The following is a 14,677-nucleotide window of genomic DNA, read 5'->3' on the forward strand; positions in this document are numbered from 1 at the left end:
AGTAACAACAGGATATTTAAAAGTAGATTTTGAGAGAAATATGGGAAAAAATTCAAGTTCTAATTTTTAATGTTTTATTAATTCTAATAAAAAAAGAATAAATACGAAACACAAACAGAACTTTATATTATAATTGAATAAAAACTTAAAAACTAGAACTTGAACATGTTCCTCTTAAAGTTCATGTTTTATATTATCTGCCATTTTAGATTAGAAAACCATTCACTTAATGAAACGAAAGCTAATTAAATTTACTTAAATTCACTCTATATGTTTGTTCTCTCAGAACGAAAAGTTTTGATGATATTTCACAAAACAATAGGTCATAACTAATTTTTTTAACATTTTGGAAAAGATGGTCAATTTTGCGGAGAGACGTATTTTACTAAGTAATCATTGTAAACAGTTGGTTTTGGTCTGAAATTCTAACTAATTTACAAAATAATAAGACAAGAGTTTTTGTAAGATGAATTGTTTTGGAGTTTTTCAGTAAAAACCAAAAACAAATCGGGTGTCAGTGCGCACATCATTAAACTTTATAACTGCTATAAAAATTCGTATTATAGGATTTCTCGAGGAGAGAATAAAGCATATCAAATTTGTTCCAGATGGTTATTTTGAAGAATAATTGAAATCGGGTGAGATCGGATACGCTCGGCTATCTTCGATTTTTTTTGTCTCTGAACTGCTTATTTCTCCATTTTTACCTTTAGTTAGATATCAAATTCATTCATAATTCATATTAATGCATATGTCATTATTGTTAATTATTCAAAGTGGTTAATTATTTTAAATAAACAAAATTAAAGGTACTTTAGAGATAGTTTTTTTTTAATATTCAGCATTTAAGTCCAGTTAATCTGTTCAATGCGAATAAGATCAGCTGATATTAAAGATCACTTGGTTGTACATTGATGGAACGAGTGTGATCAAAATTGTTTGAGATGTTTTTGAGATTAAAAAAAAATAAACTCGATTCTATAAAGTGGCACTACCGGTTGTTCAGTTTTAACGAAGCTATAACATCCCAGGCATACACATGCTCTAAATAGGAAATTCTAGTTTTATGCGACATTTCGTTTTCAAGCTATATGTTTACATACACACAGACACAGACACACACACCCCAAGCACTATTGCTTCTGAAGGCTTTTCTTTCTTGTTTTTGATTTATTTGAACAATAAATGTATTTCAAAAAATCGTCATGAGTACTATTATTATCATTATATGGGCGACAAACCATGGAGGTCTAAGGATTAGGAAATACATCACGCGTTTCTTGACGTGGTTTTTTCGCCTATATTTTGTGAGTGCTTCCCATAGGCTAACGGGCCTCAGAAATGCCCGGGGGGAAGTTGTGAGTGAGTTTTGTATTATTTTATACTTGAAAAATGCCCGAGCGGGACCGGGACTCGATTTGACAACCGTTGGGTTGGTAGGCTGGCGCGTTGCCATGCTGCCCCGTATAACTGCCTGACATGAGTATAATGAAATAAAATTCAATAACAAGGAGGACTATTATGTAATACTAACTAAATTAAATAAGGGAGTGAATATAATAGTCATCCAGTAAGATGGTTTATATTTGATTAACTTTCAATTGGGATACTCAGAAACTGATAAATAATATAAATATAAATACTTTTGTTTTATTTTTGCAATTAATAAAAATAGATTATTAATAAAAAATAAGTATATTATTAAAAAAATAAATAATTAAACTTAATTAAGAAATATAAAGTGAGTGTTACGCTTTTTATATAGACGATAGATTATAATAAAATACCTTGATGATTATTTTGTGTTATAAATAAAGAAATCAGGACTTAAATTTATTTTTAAGTTATCTAACTAATGTTAAATGGAATTAGTGTATATTTGAATAAAGCGTGTCCTTTAGAAAAGAGAAAGCTGTTTAGGATTTACTGATACATCCAACTACTTTTACTTGAGCACTAATACACTTATGCCGACACCACCTACTTCGGAAAGACTGATGGAATCGTCTTATTCGGCTTGCTTACCGACTTTCTCACCCGAAGTGTATGCCAACAATGGAAAGAATGGTGTCATATCACGGTAGTGGAATCTGTGCCATCTTACCTGTGGGGAGTGGGGCACCAGGGTCAACCGAAGAACGAGGAGTAGCGTACAGACACGAAGACTGCCGACTATCTCCCAGCCCCGACTAAGCCTCAGTGTCGGTCCGCCTTGGCCTGTGTTGGTTCTCCGAAGTGTGTCGGTGTGCGCCCCCACTCTACGTAGCAATCATATTACCTAACGCGTTGCTCATTCAACTATTGTACTTAGAATGCTTGCATGATGGCTGCCAGCAGGAGTTCAGAAGCGACACCAATCTGTCGCTGCCGTGTTCTTTATCTCGGTTCCGCTGTGCCACACGTTACTAAAGACGGCCTTCAGGGTATCCAGGAACCATTGAGGGAGTTGTATCCTGAACAAGGTGCCCTCGGAGCTCGCGGTATCGATTCTTGGCTCAGTGTATGGAGTAATGGTGTGCTATTGGAAAATGTTGACGAAAATCACAAACAGGTGACCAGATTTTTTCCCATCGATACTTTACATTATTGTGCCGCTGTCAGATATGTTTTAGTCCCTGAAAAATCCAATTCTAATTCTCAACCAAGATTTTTACCGTTAGATTCTCCTTTCGCTAGATCCCCGAACCCGAATCATCCACCTTTATTTGCATGCATTCTTCGAAGGACAACTGGGATCAAAGTTCTCGAATGCCACACTTTTATTTGCAAACGTGAGATGGCTGCTAATGCTTTAGTTAGATGTTGTTTTCATGCATATGCCGATTCATCTTATGTGAAAAATATTGATAATTCGAATGCGTACAGCACTCTTAGAAAGGAACATGGAAGTAATAGCAGTATTGATAAAGTGGATGGTTGGCGAAAAATTACTCCAATGGCAGAAGGGAGTACATTGACCCTTGATAGTGCTCTTCATACAACGCCTCGCAATTTTCCATTCAATTACAACGATTATTCAAGATCGAATGACGATATTTCGATATACAACGGAGATGAAAATCACAAAGTGTGGGCAGGGAGTAGCCGGGATGTTTATGATAACGAAGAGAACATTTATGGCGATTATAGCACTAACACCCTGAGAAGTAGTCGCTCGTCACGTCCACGACAGATAGTGAGTGTGACACCACCTCCACCACCACCACTGAAGGAAGAAAAAAGTCGACAAAAGAAAGAACAACAGAAATCGAAGAAAGGAAGGCAAGATGAAGTACATGGCGGATTACTCATGAATGGTTCACTTATGAGAGGAGGAGGAATGCCCCAAGGAACTCTACGAGTGCCCCTCCTGAGGCAGGGTCCACCTATGGGACGAATGGCCCCTGGACCGCCAACTACTGTTCCCATTCTTCGGAGACCGCAACTCCCTCCTCGGTATCATCAGCCTAATTTTCCTCCCTCGATTTTGCTTCAGCCTGGAGTCAAAATGTACCCCTTAGAAGAACCCATATATATGCCTTCTCATCGACCTATGACACCCGTTTCTTCTTATCAACCCTGTCACTTTCCGTTAGAAGCCTACATGATGCATCAATATGCGACAATGAATTATCATCATAGGAAGCCTAAAAACACACATAGCAATAAAGACAATGGTGGGAATTGGGGTGACAGGAAGCGAGAGGAAAACGGACGAGATGAACGTTTTAGTGCCAAAAATTATGGAACATCTAAGGAGAGTAAAAAAGAAGAAGACGGTTCGCCATACAACACCGGTATTTACCGAAGAAAAGGGCATATGAATGAGAGAGCCTTTTCTTATTCCATAAGGCAAGAACATCGTTCAAGAAAATACGGTTCCTTAGCAAACCTTAAATTCGCTGGTGCTCCTGGAACCAGTGACTACGAACCTCCTGCCAACAAAGAGGAAATGAAGAAGGAAAGAGAAATAATTCAACTGATGGAAGATCTGGAACTGACTGGAGATGACATTGAACGATCCCAGGTTCCTGCTAATGTCTATCAGCAAACACAACAGAGAAATTCCAAAGCCCGGAGATAACTGAAGCTGTAAGTGTTCCATGAATTTTATTTTTGATATTATTTAAACGTTTTTAATTTTGTATGCATACGTACACATGAATAATCACAGGGTGAAACTAGGCTTAAATTAAGTATATGTGACATAAAGTATACGAAGTAAGTGTTGCGGAATCACTCAACACAATGGAACTGCTGTAATATTTTGTTCCAATAACTGGTCTTAACATTATCGATATACTCCTGCGTGCGTAAAATCAAGACAATCTGTGAATATCCTTATCAATTATTTTTTTTTTTTTAAATTCAACTTAAATAGCTATTCATTAATTTGGATATAGTGCTAGTTTTCTTTGTCTTAAGAATTTATTTGTAATCTTCTACCCCCATGGTTTGTTTAACTGGATATCAAGACTTTTTTCTGTAATTTTATTTTATGCATGTCAACTCAAAAAATCAAATGAATATATATAATTAAATAGAATGTTTAAAATAAGGGCTCTGTTCTTAAGCTAGTTGTCCCTGGTTAACGTCATTATGAATAATTTGGAAAGTATCTTGAATAAACTTTATGTTGATTCGAATTATTGCTCTTTTATTTCTATTTAATTAATTATAGAATCATCATGTAAAGTAAGAAATATAAGTTTGAGAGAATATTGTGTTCCTTAAACTACTGTTGGTGATACTAGAATTTTACTAATAACAGAATTTAAAATTAGTATCAGACAAATTTAGGAATTAATCACACTTGCAATCCAGGGATTGTTAAACTTACTAAATCGATACTCATTGCCAAAGTACTTAGATTATAAAATAATGGCTGTATAATTAATTACATTATGAAAAAAATAATAGAAATACATGAATAATTCAAAACGTGACCCTATGTTCTCTTCAACCCTAGGATGCTAATGATAGTAAATTTTACTCTCCTGAAAAAAAAAAAAAATTAATTACCTTTCAAGCAACACAAGGGCTCTATACTTCAAGACATGACATCACTTGTCATTAATGTGTCAGCTGTAGAATCATTATGTTTGTAGTACTCATGTTTTTTGAATTTCGTACGTTTTCTAAGAAGAAAATTAGTAATTTTTACTCATGTTTAGTATCAACAGTACATTTAAGTTAGTAATATTCATACAAAAAGCAATACTTGGAAATTATACTTTTTATCTTATTACATAATGATAAAAAGTTATTAAATTTTTATAAAGACAACAAAAATTTACTTGTTTGCCATAATATAAGTATAAGTATAAGTAGTTAATAAATATAAGTAGTTAATTCATAAAATTAATCTATGAATTGTTTTCTATATTTCTTTTTTTATAATTATAGCTGTAATTTACTTTATTAATATTAATATTATTGTATTTCTAAAAACCTATTTATTTTCATAATATTCCCAGTGTGAGTTAAATTTACTCATGATTATTAATAAAATACCTACTGAGAAGGTTATTATTCTCAGTATTAGGTTACTAATTAAATAGATACATATTTAAATACGCGTTGATGAATTATAAATAAGTGTAGGGTTTGCAATTCCGATGAAAGCGATGGTTGCAGTCAGGATTGACATAAAATGATTGGGTATTTGCTTGATTGTAGGTAAATTTTTTTTTTTCTCAAAATAAATGATTTAATTCGAAGTCTACTTACATTCGAGTTCGATCTAGAAAAATTCGAAAATTCTATGTATGAAAATTAAATTCTACCAAACTCGGGGCTTTAAATTCACTTAATATTTAACTTTCTTGATAGAAGCCTTAGGAGAATGGCATGCAAGAATTAATTCAGCATAGGATAAGGTATATATATATGTGTATTTATGTTTAAAGTATGGTATGTTTTTTCGAGAACGAAATCGAAGGTTACATAAAACCAGAACATATGAATAGCTGACGTAAACAGTATTTACTATTAAGAATTCAGGATACGAACTTAATTAGTTAGGATGAAATTTTTATTTCATAAAAAAGTTAAAATATTGTAATAAAAAGATAGAAATATTTTATGTTAAAAAATTCGACTAAAAAATGCCTGAAAATAAAATTTTTAACGTGTTAAATGTACTTAAACAACTTTTTAATTTGTATTTTCGCAAATCCGATTCGTACGAACCGAACCATCGTTCCAGGCCATTATAGTTCTCTTACAAGAGTCGGGAAGAAAAAAAAGGCAGTTATTTAATCCCAATTTTTGATTACTTTAATGAAAACTATGTATTATTACTAGTCAAAATTGATGAGTATGCCAAGTATAGGTAGGGGAAATGAAAAATTGCGGTTGTTTCAAAACGTTGAAAAAAAAAGTTTTCATTCGGAGCTCTTTGTCTCTAAAATTACCAACAACACTAAAAAACCTAAGAGAACATCATTTAAAGTAGAGTAAATTTGCAAAAATATGAGCCCTAATTCAGCTATTTACGTTTAATAGTATTCGAGATATAGCTTTTTAAAAAGCAACATTTCATAAAAAAAATGTACTAGAAGATCAGTTAAGTGAATTTATTGTGAAATATCTATATCTCAAAAACCATTCGACGTACTTAATCCACCATTAACCATCAAATTTTAGTTAGTTTAATGTACTATTAAGTAGTTCCTGACGTTTATTTTCGTAGCAGTAGTAGTTTTCATGATATTTGCTAAAATAAATTGATTTATAGTTGTTGGGACAATAAGTTTGATTTATGAAAAAATACATCTCAGGGAACATTCAACATACAGACGTCTGCTAGCACTCAATAAAGCAAGTTAAATTTACTATAAAATAGTTGATAACGTTTATCTATGTAGTAGTAGTAGTTTTTATGATATATGACAAATTAAATTCACTAAATGTCCATTTCTAGTTCGTATAAAATGTTTGATTTTTAAAAAAAATATATCTGGAACTATAAGACTGGCATATGTTTATTAGCACTCAAAATGAAAGTAATTTAACTTACTATACATTAGTTTATTGCACGTATCTTTGTAGGGGGTAGTAGTTTTTATGATATTCACATATGAATATAAATTTTACACATGAAAATTTGTCCGAACAGTTTCCCGAAATACTATTGAACTTAAAAAGCTCTATTAGGGCTCATACTTTAGCAATTTTATTCTACTTTAAATGATGTTCTCTTAGGTTTTTTTTAGTGTTGTTGGTAGTTTTAAAGATATAGAGCTCTGAATGAAAAATTATTTTTTTAACGTTTTGAAACAGCCGCCATTTTTATTCCCTCTACCTATATTTGGCAGACTTATCAATTTGGAATGATAATTATACATAGTTTTCATTAAAGTAATAAAAAATTGGGATTAAATAACTGCATTTTTTCTCTTCTTGGGCTCTTGTACAATTAAAAGTTACAGGTCAGTATGGTTTTAAAAGCAATGAAACTCGTAGAACTAGTTATTGTTTCCTATTCGACAAAAAATGTGTCTTACTTAAAAAACACAACACCATAGGGTTGGTGTAGAGGTGGACTAACGGGACACCCAACAATGTTCAATGTTTATTATATTTATAAACATTGAACCCCGCATACCCCATAAGTACAAGAAATGTCCCAATTAATATAATGAGAAATATATGAGGCCTGCTAAAAAGGCCGCATTCCCAATACATTCTTTGATTCCCGGAAATAAAAGAGAACTGACGTATCAAGGATAAGTAACTGTTATTGCAGGTAAACTACTACTCAAGGACGAACGAATAGGATTGTTTAAGAAATAAAATTGTATTGAAACAAGAAGTTATGATAATAATACACCAATTAATAAGGACAAGGGCGTCTGAGTTGTATACTAAGCACATTTTAGGCATTCGACCAAACAAACAATTCTGTTAGCATGAAAATAAAGAAAGGGAAACAGAGAAGGTATAAAATCATCATTTCGTTTGTAACAAATGAGAAGTGGATAATATTATAACGCGTTATTATTATTATATAATATTATTATTAATGAGCCTATAGATAAGATATGTCTAAGAAATATTAGTAAATGAAGATAAACTAGGATCTCTCAAAAATGATTCTGGATAAAGTGAGTCTGTGCAAGATAACCGTAGCTCACCCACTCCTATCTTTTTTCAAAAAGAAACGCCTCCTAACTGCCAGTATTGCAACAACAATTTGACAACCATATTTTCCAACAATGCCCATATTTCACATCACACCATATTTTACCGGGATTAATCTAGGTAAGTATAAAGTTATTGGTCACATACCTATATGGCCGACTCCAATTATAAGACTACCCTCATTTAGAAAGTAATTTCTCGAGGGAAAATGTGGGTGAAGAAAGATTAAACTATTTACTAGTAAGAATTAAAATGAAGAAAAATCCAATATACATAGAAAAACTTTATTAAAATATAAATATAAAGTCGTGCTGCCCAACTTCATTGGGTTGCTAGGTACACAGCATACTCATTAAAATATAATCAATTTTTTGTTAATATTACAACATATAGGGATAAAAAGTAAACAATATATAATAATATATGACTTTTTTTTTGTTTCATCCCTTTGGCTCTTTTTCATTATTTTTTCTCTTCTTTCTATACTTTATTAATTCCTCTGTTTTTATCTTTCTTCGTTTTCCTCTTTTTTTCCCTTTTTAACATAAATAGAACAAATATAAAATACAACAAATATTAATTTTAAATAAATAATAATATAAACTCGAATATATATATATATATATATATATGTCATAATTGATAAAAGTATATATATATTAAAAAGGAAAAACAAACATAATTTAGGCACTACATAGATGAATTGAAACTAAAACATAAGTTCTGATTAAACCGAAATTATTGAATCGGGTTTCCGAATTTTGAAAGAAAATGACTGATTATTATTCAAATGAAAAGAATTTGTTTATTTTTCCTAATCAATGAGGCAATGAATCGCTGAATTCTACAGAGACGGACTAAGTAACGAGCTAAGACTCCCGGATATTAAAGGACTCCAAAAATGGAAATCCAAGTGATCCTGTTTTGATAATACTTTTTCATTTGTTATTTTTTAATTGAAATGAAGGTTTTTGTGAATTAGAGACATGAAATCAATTCATGCATAAAAATTGAAACACAGATAGTTCTAATTTATTTTCCTGGGAAGGAAAAATTTTAATTTTAATTCAATTTTAATTTTTTTAAATTAAAAAATAAATAAATTCCGAGTTCCTTTAATTTTCTGTAAATATCTCTTCCACTCTTGTATTATCGATTTAAATTTTTTTTTTCACTTCAGATTTTTCTTGTATTTTCTGCTTCAATGCGTGGAATTGGACTATAGGTTATATTAACTTTTTTGTTTGTTTTGAGACTTACTATAACCTTTTCAAAACTCAAACTCAGGTATATGCCAAAATCTTAACTCCAGTCCACTCTTTTTGGCAAATCAGGAGCCAAATGCAAAAAAAAAAACCTTGCCTTAATTTATACAAAGTTGAAACATATTAAATGTAGAAGTGCAATACGTTTAACTTCAATGGTGGAAAAAAATAAATAATAATTTATTTATAATCTTAATATTTTCTTGAGACTGGTAATTTTTTTTAAATAATAATAATAATGAAAATAAAACTTTTCGCTATTGGCTTTATTGTAAGATAAAATAGATTTAGATAAGCTATACCATATTTTTTGAAGAGAATTTCATCTACTTTGCGATATGGTTTTCTACGATCTACTATCTTGAATAGTTTTTAAGAGTTCCAGCAAAACTCGTAACTTAATAAAAAAAAATAAAACTTTTTATTATTTGTCTATTAGTAAGCCCGCTGTAGCGCAGTGACGTGACTTGCTTAAAAAAACACAAAACCTAAATTTCTTGTTTCGCTGTTCGAAATTGGACTATGATCCATAAAAGCTATGATATTTTTTGTTACTAATGTAGTGTAGAATAACATCCTGGTCTATAGTATACTAGTCCTGTCACACTCTGCATATAATATATGTTAATTGAATCTTAATATTTATAGAATCTTTGATAACTAAATTAGACTCAACACTCAAATGAGTATAATATATATTAAAATATTAAATATTAAATTTTATAACATACAATTTAAATCTCTCACGAATAAGAAGCAAAATTTTAAACATTAGTCGTACTTCATAATGTTTATAATTATAGTAGGTTAAACAAAATTCGAAAAATGTGTAACCGTAAAACCAGTTTTAGCCAGAACCTCATTGCTACAGGTTCCGTGATGAAGACCTGAAACTCAACTCGAAACGTCAGCATGAATAAATATTGTTTTGTTAATTTGTTCTTATTACTGATCACACCCCCCTCTCACCCCCCCTCCCCCCCTACCATCTTCTCCAATTATTAATCTACACCTTACTATAATATATATTCATTAAATTTTTTAGTACGAGTTCACAACTGTCACTTAACATGGCGAGTGTGCTCCACTCACTTATACCAAGAAAATGGTCGACCATTGTTGTCGGCTATGACCTGGCACTATCAAGTGATTTGATTTACGCGAATTTAAACCAGAACTCAATTGAAAAGTATCCATTGGGGATTTGTTCATCCTTTTTGAGCGAGCATAGCGTACAGAAGTCGAAAACTGTAATCAAGTTTAAGCAATTATAATAACAGTAGTAATTATAATGATGTCGGTTATATTCCACAACAATAGAACACGGTAAATAAGTGAGCACGAGTACACGCCGACCCACCATGTGGGGAGACACTTGTGTACTATTATCCATTTTCTTTTCTTCTATTGGCTTAACAGACATTTTAGATCTTTTGTTGTCATAGGCAGGCTGTTCCACTTCTATCATTTACCGTCTGTCTATCCATCCAGGCACGAATGGGAAAACCCGCGCACGGCAGTTCACATACACCATGTCGAGTTTTCTTACCCTTCGTTTTTGCCATATATATTTATTTATTGAATTTGAAAATGCTTTTGGCTGGAATCTCTACCGAAGTATGAAGTTTCCAATAGCCAAAATGAAAGATGAAGTTGTTCAATTGCAGGTTTACGTAAAACATGTTGCATAGAACAAATGTTATTTTAACGGTTACACATGTTTCCAATTTTGTTTAACTTACTATAAATATAATCATTATAAAGTAAGATTAATCTTTAAAAATTTAATAAATTTTAATATATATATTATACTCATTTAAATATTGAGTCTAATTTAGGTATCAAAGATTTTTTTAAAAAATAATTTGTAGGTTACATTTGAGTTTAGAGAACGAGGTTTGGTTAGTGTAAAATCCTACCCGACGACTCACGCCGAGGTGGGGGAAGGAATGCTGAGTACCTTGAACGTTCTATGGTTAACCACTTCACCCATCTTTCCTTATAACCACCTCTACTTCTCACTTTCTTTCTCTCATTTATGATTTTTTTTGTTACTCATTGTACATACTATGGTTTAGTGCTGCTAAATTTGTTCGGTGTCATTTTGAAATAACGTAGGACATCATAAAACATTGACCTTTTGTTGTGTACCGCACAAAATATTTTATTCAACGTATACAACGAACAATGACTAAGCATAAACTAACAATAATTGTTAACTATTAAAATAAAAAAATAGTTTTCTGAGTATAGAATTATAATTCAGAATCGATAGTGCAATTGGCTAAGTCGAATATTAAACATAATTAATTCATGCAGTTAATATTAGTGTTTAACAATGAACTAATTCCTTGGGATATGGTAAAAAATAAAATTATCAAAATACTACTGTAATGTTTCTTGACGATAGTAGTAGTAATCAACTTAAAATATTAATTGTATATTTTTAGTCTTTATTTAAAGAAAAAGTATTAACCCTTTTAAAATGTCCTTTTTTCGTCTAAAAATGAACAATAATATTTCAGGCTTGCTTGCTTACTCATTTTAGAGTTCTTCCCAAAAGAAATGCATAATATTTCACATTTAAAATTAATTATTTTTACTATCAGAGTTTTTATTACTGCCATAACATTAGCGTAATTAATTAAGGAAACAAAATTTATTCTCAGGATAGATAATAATAATACGTACGTTGTCTTGTCTGATTACTGATTCAGCAGACACTTAAAAAAATGTATCATTACGGAATTCTTTTTAAAAAAAAGGATAAAAAAATTGAACGAATGGGAAATGTTCAAAAATGAAATAACCATAAAATGGTAATAATAAGAAGTGTTTTAAAATATTGATTTGTAATATTTTTCCATAAATATTCATATTATTGAGTTATAATTAATAGAAATTATAATTAGCACTTATCCTTTATAATATAACGGAGCCTATGGGACTGTAAGCCTACCTCATTTCTAACCTTCCGGTGTTCTTAAGAGACCACATATTGGTCTGCAAAATGATTTTGTCCCTAGAATGATGTCAACTCCAGGTTTTTTAAGGGTTGAAAATAACTTATGTCAAATCACGGTTTTCATCTAGATAAAGACACCTAATATTGTTTCCATTCAAAATTTAGTGTGATCATCGTGGTGCTGGATTTAAACAAGTTTCTTCAGCTTAATTTATTTTAGATTAAACAGAAGAACATTTTTTATATAATAGCTTTTAAAACCCGAAAATTTCATTAATTTTACATTTCCTATTTTAATTAAATTTAATAATAAAATGTTATTAAATAAATTTTCTACTAATTTAATTAGCTATTTGTAACTTAGTTTTATTCAATTATTGAATAAATACGATTTCTGGGACGTATCCTCTTTTAGGGCGTGTAGCAACACGCCTCTATCTACCATCCCTAAAGTTGCGAGTTCGAGCCCGGCCCCATCCGGGTTTTTAACAACCATAAAGTTATACAAAACTCACTCACAGCGAGGACTTAGACCTCCATGGTCTGTCGCCCGTATAATAATAATAATAACAATCCTTTTTTAAAGAAAATTATATAGGTATCTTAAATTTTCATCTGTTCTGATTAAAAAATATTTTTATAAAAAATAACGAGGAGTATTTCTTCTGTTTATAAGTACAATTTAAATTGCCTTGTATATTTCTTGAATGTACTAGTTATATTTCTTTATTTATTCTGGGACACATCCCTATATAATAATATTACAGGGATAGTACGTTGAAGCGCATTTGATGCTTGGAGTAAAATAAATAAATAATATATAATTAAAAAAAAAAGAATTATAATAAATCATAAGGGAGACATTTATCATCGTATAAACAGAAACATACTGTTATAAGAGCTTAAGTGAGAGATTATCTAATAACAAGTTTTAATTTTTTTTCTATAAAAGTTTTGATTTGTAGTATGATTTCATAAATATTACTATGTACAATGATTATTACATTGCGTTGGGCAATACCATTGGAAAATTTATTTTTTGTTTACCACTTATTACTTATAACTATGTATTACATTTTGGCAATTATGTCATAGAAAAAAGTTTTTGAAAACTCAAAAATCCATTTAGAATCAAACAATCTTTGAATTATTTTCCTTTTCCTTTTTTTAGTGATTAATTGTATTGCTAAGATATTACCTACCACGTCCCAACCCGCATGGCCATCAGGTCTTTCATTATAATATAAGGGGAAAATATCGATGGTCTGTAGGATTCACTAGGGGTATTCATGATGTTGTGTTAAATGTAAAATGTTTTACCATGTTAAATATTATATAAGTATCGAGTTGTGAGCAGCACTATTTAAAGTCATGTTAGATGTGAAATGCATAAGAGCTCCTAGCGGATTTCATGAGCAACTTGTTTTATAACCTTTCCTTCCAAAACTTCTTGTTATTGTTTACTTCTAAGTTTTGATTAAACTAATTACAAAATGCCTAAAGTGGAAGTTGTGTGAATGTTTGGCCACCTAGTGCCTTGTTGATCTAACTGTTGAGGAAGAGAATCAAGATGAGCTAATTGACAACTAACATTACATTATTATCATCCATTGCTTTATTAGTTATAAAAACATCCAAAACAATACTAACAAAATCAAAACACTAATTTCGAGCAAGTAAACTAACACGACAACAAACCAAAATGGTGATGAGCTCAACTGGTCTGTTGCGTGACATCATTCTCCATTTAACAGACCTAGTAACTGACTCCCAGCTATGTTTCATGTTATGTCGTTTTAACATGGTAAAAGAAGGAATTATTTCTCCATTTGACGTAAGTTTTTCCATTTAACATGTTAAACTGAAGATCATGGATACCCCTACTATAGCCTAGCTTGGGCGTTCTTTGACTTCCCGTTAATACTCACGTTATTCGTAAGACCTAAGGATACCCTTTCATGGTTCGCCCTAAACGTTTTCCGAAAGTTGACCTGGTCCGTTTCTGACGCATTTGCATATGCATTCCTTAATGTACAAGTCTGTGATGAATTAATAATGATGTGGAAGTCAAACATTAAGTATTCTCTGGATGCAGTCATCCAGGAAGGAGCCAGTGCAGCATTTAAAACGTTTCATAGGCTTAACTGAATTTTCTTCAAGAATTTAATAGAAACAACTAAGGGTCGAGAGTTGCGTATGGGCTTCAACTCCTCAGAAGCTTAATTCAATTAGTATGCATCAGCCTTGGTCAAATCTTATTTCGAATTATGAATAAATTATCTTTATTCGTTGTGAATGATAAATTCAATACCAAAATTTGATT

The 14,677-nt window shown here is 31.1% G+C and overlaps 1 protein-coding gene across 1 annotated transcript in view; it reads left to right on the plus strand.

Annotated features, from left to right (window-relative positions):
* Window positions 1–2,177: 2,177 nt before the first annotated feature.
* The window catches only part of LOC106687913 (uncharacterized), a 106,455-nt gene continuing 93,955 nt past the window's right edge, over window positions 2,178–14,677 (plus strand). Inside the window, exon 1 of the mRNA XM_014432081.3 lies at window positions 2,178–4,071. Coding sequence (XP_014287567.1) covers window positions 2,321–4,063 — 1,743 coding nt within the window. The 5' untranslated portion in view covers window positions 2,178–2,320 and the 3' untranslated portion in view covers window positions 4,064–4,071. The remainder of the gene's footprint in view (window positions 4,072–14,677) is intronic.

The sequence above is a fragment of the Halyomorpha halys genome, unplaced genomic scaffold (genome assembly GCF_000696795.3).
Source record: "Halyomorpha halys isolate HHAL.00 unplaced genomic scaffold, Hhal_1.1 Scaffold1024.1, whole genome shotgun sequence".
Lineage (NCBI taxonomy): Eukaryota > Metazoa > Arthropoda > Insecta > Hemiptera > Pentatomidae > Halyomorpha > Halyomorpha halys.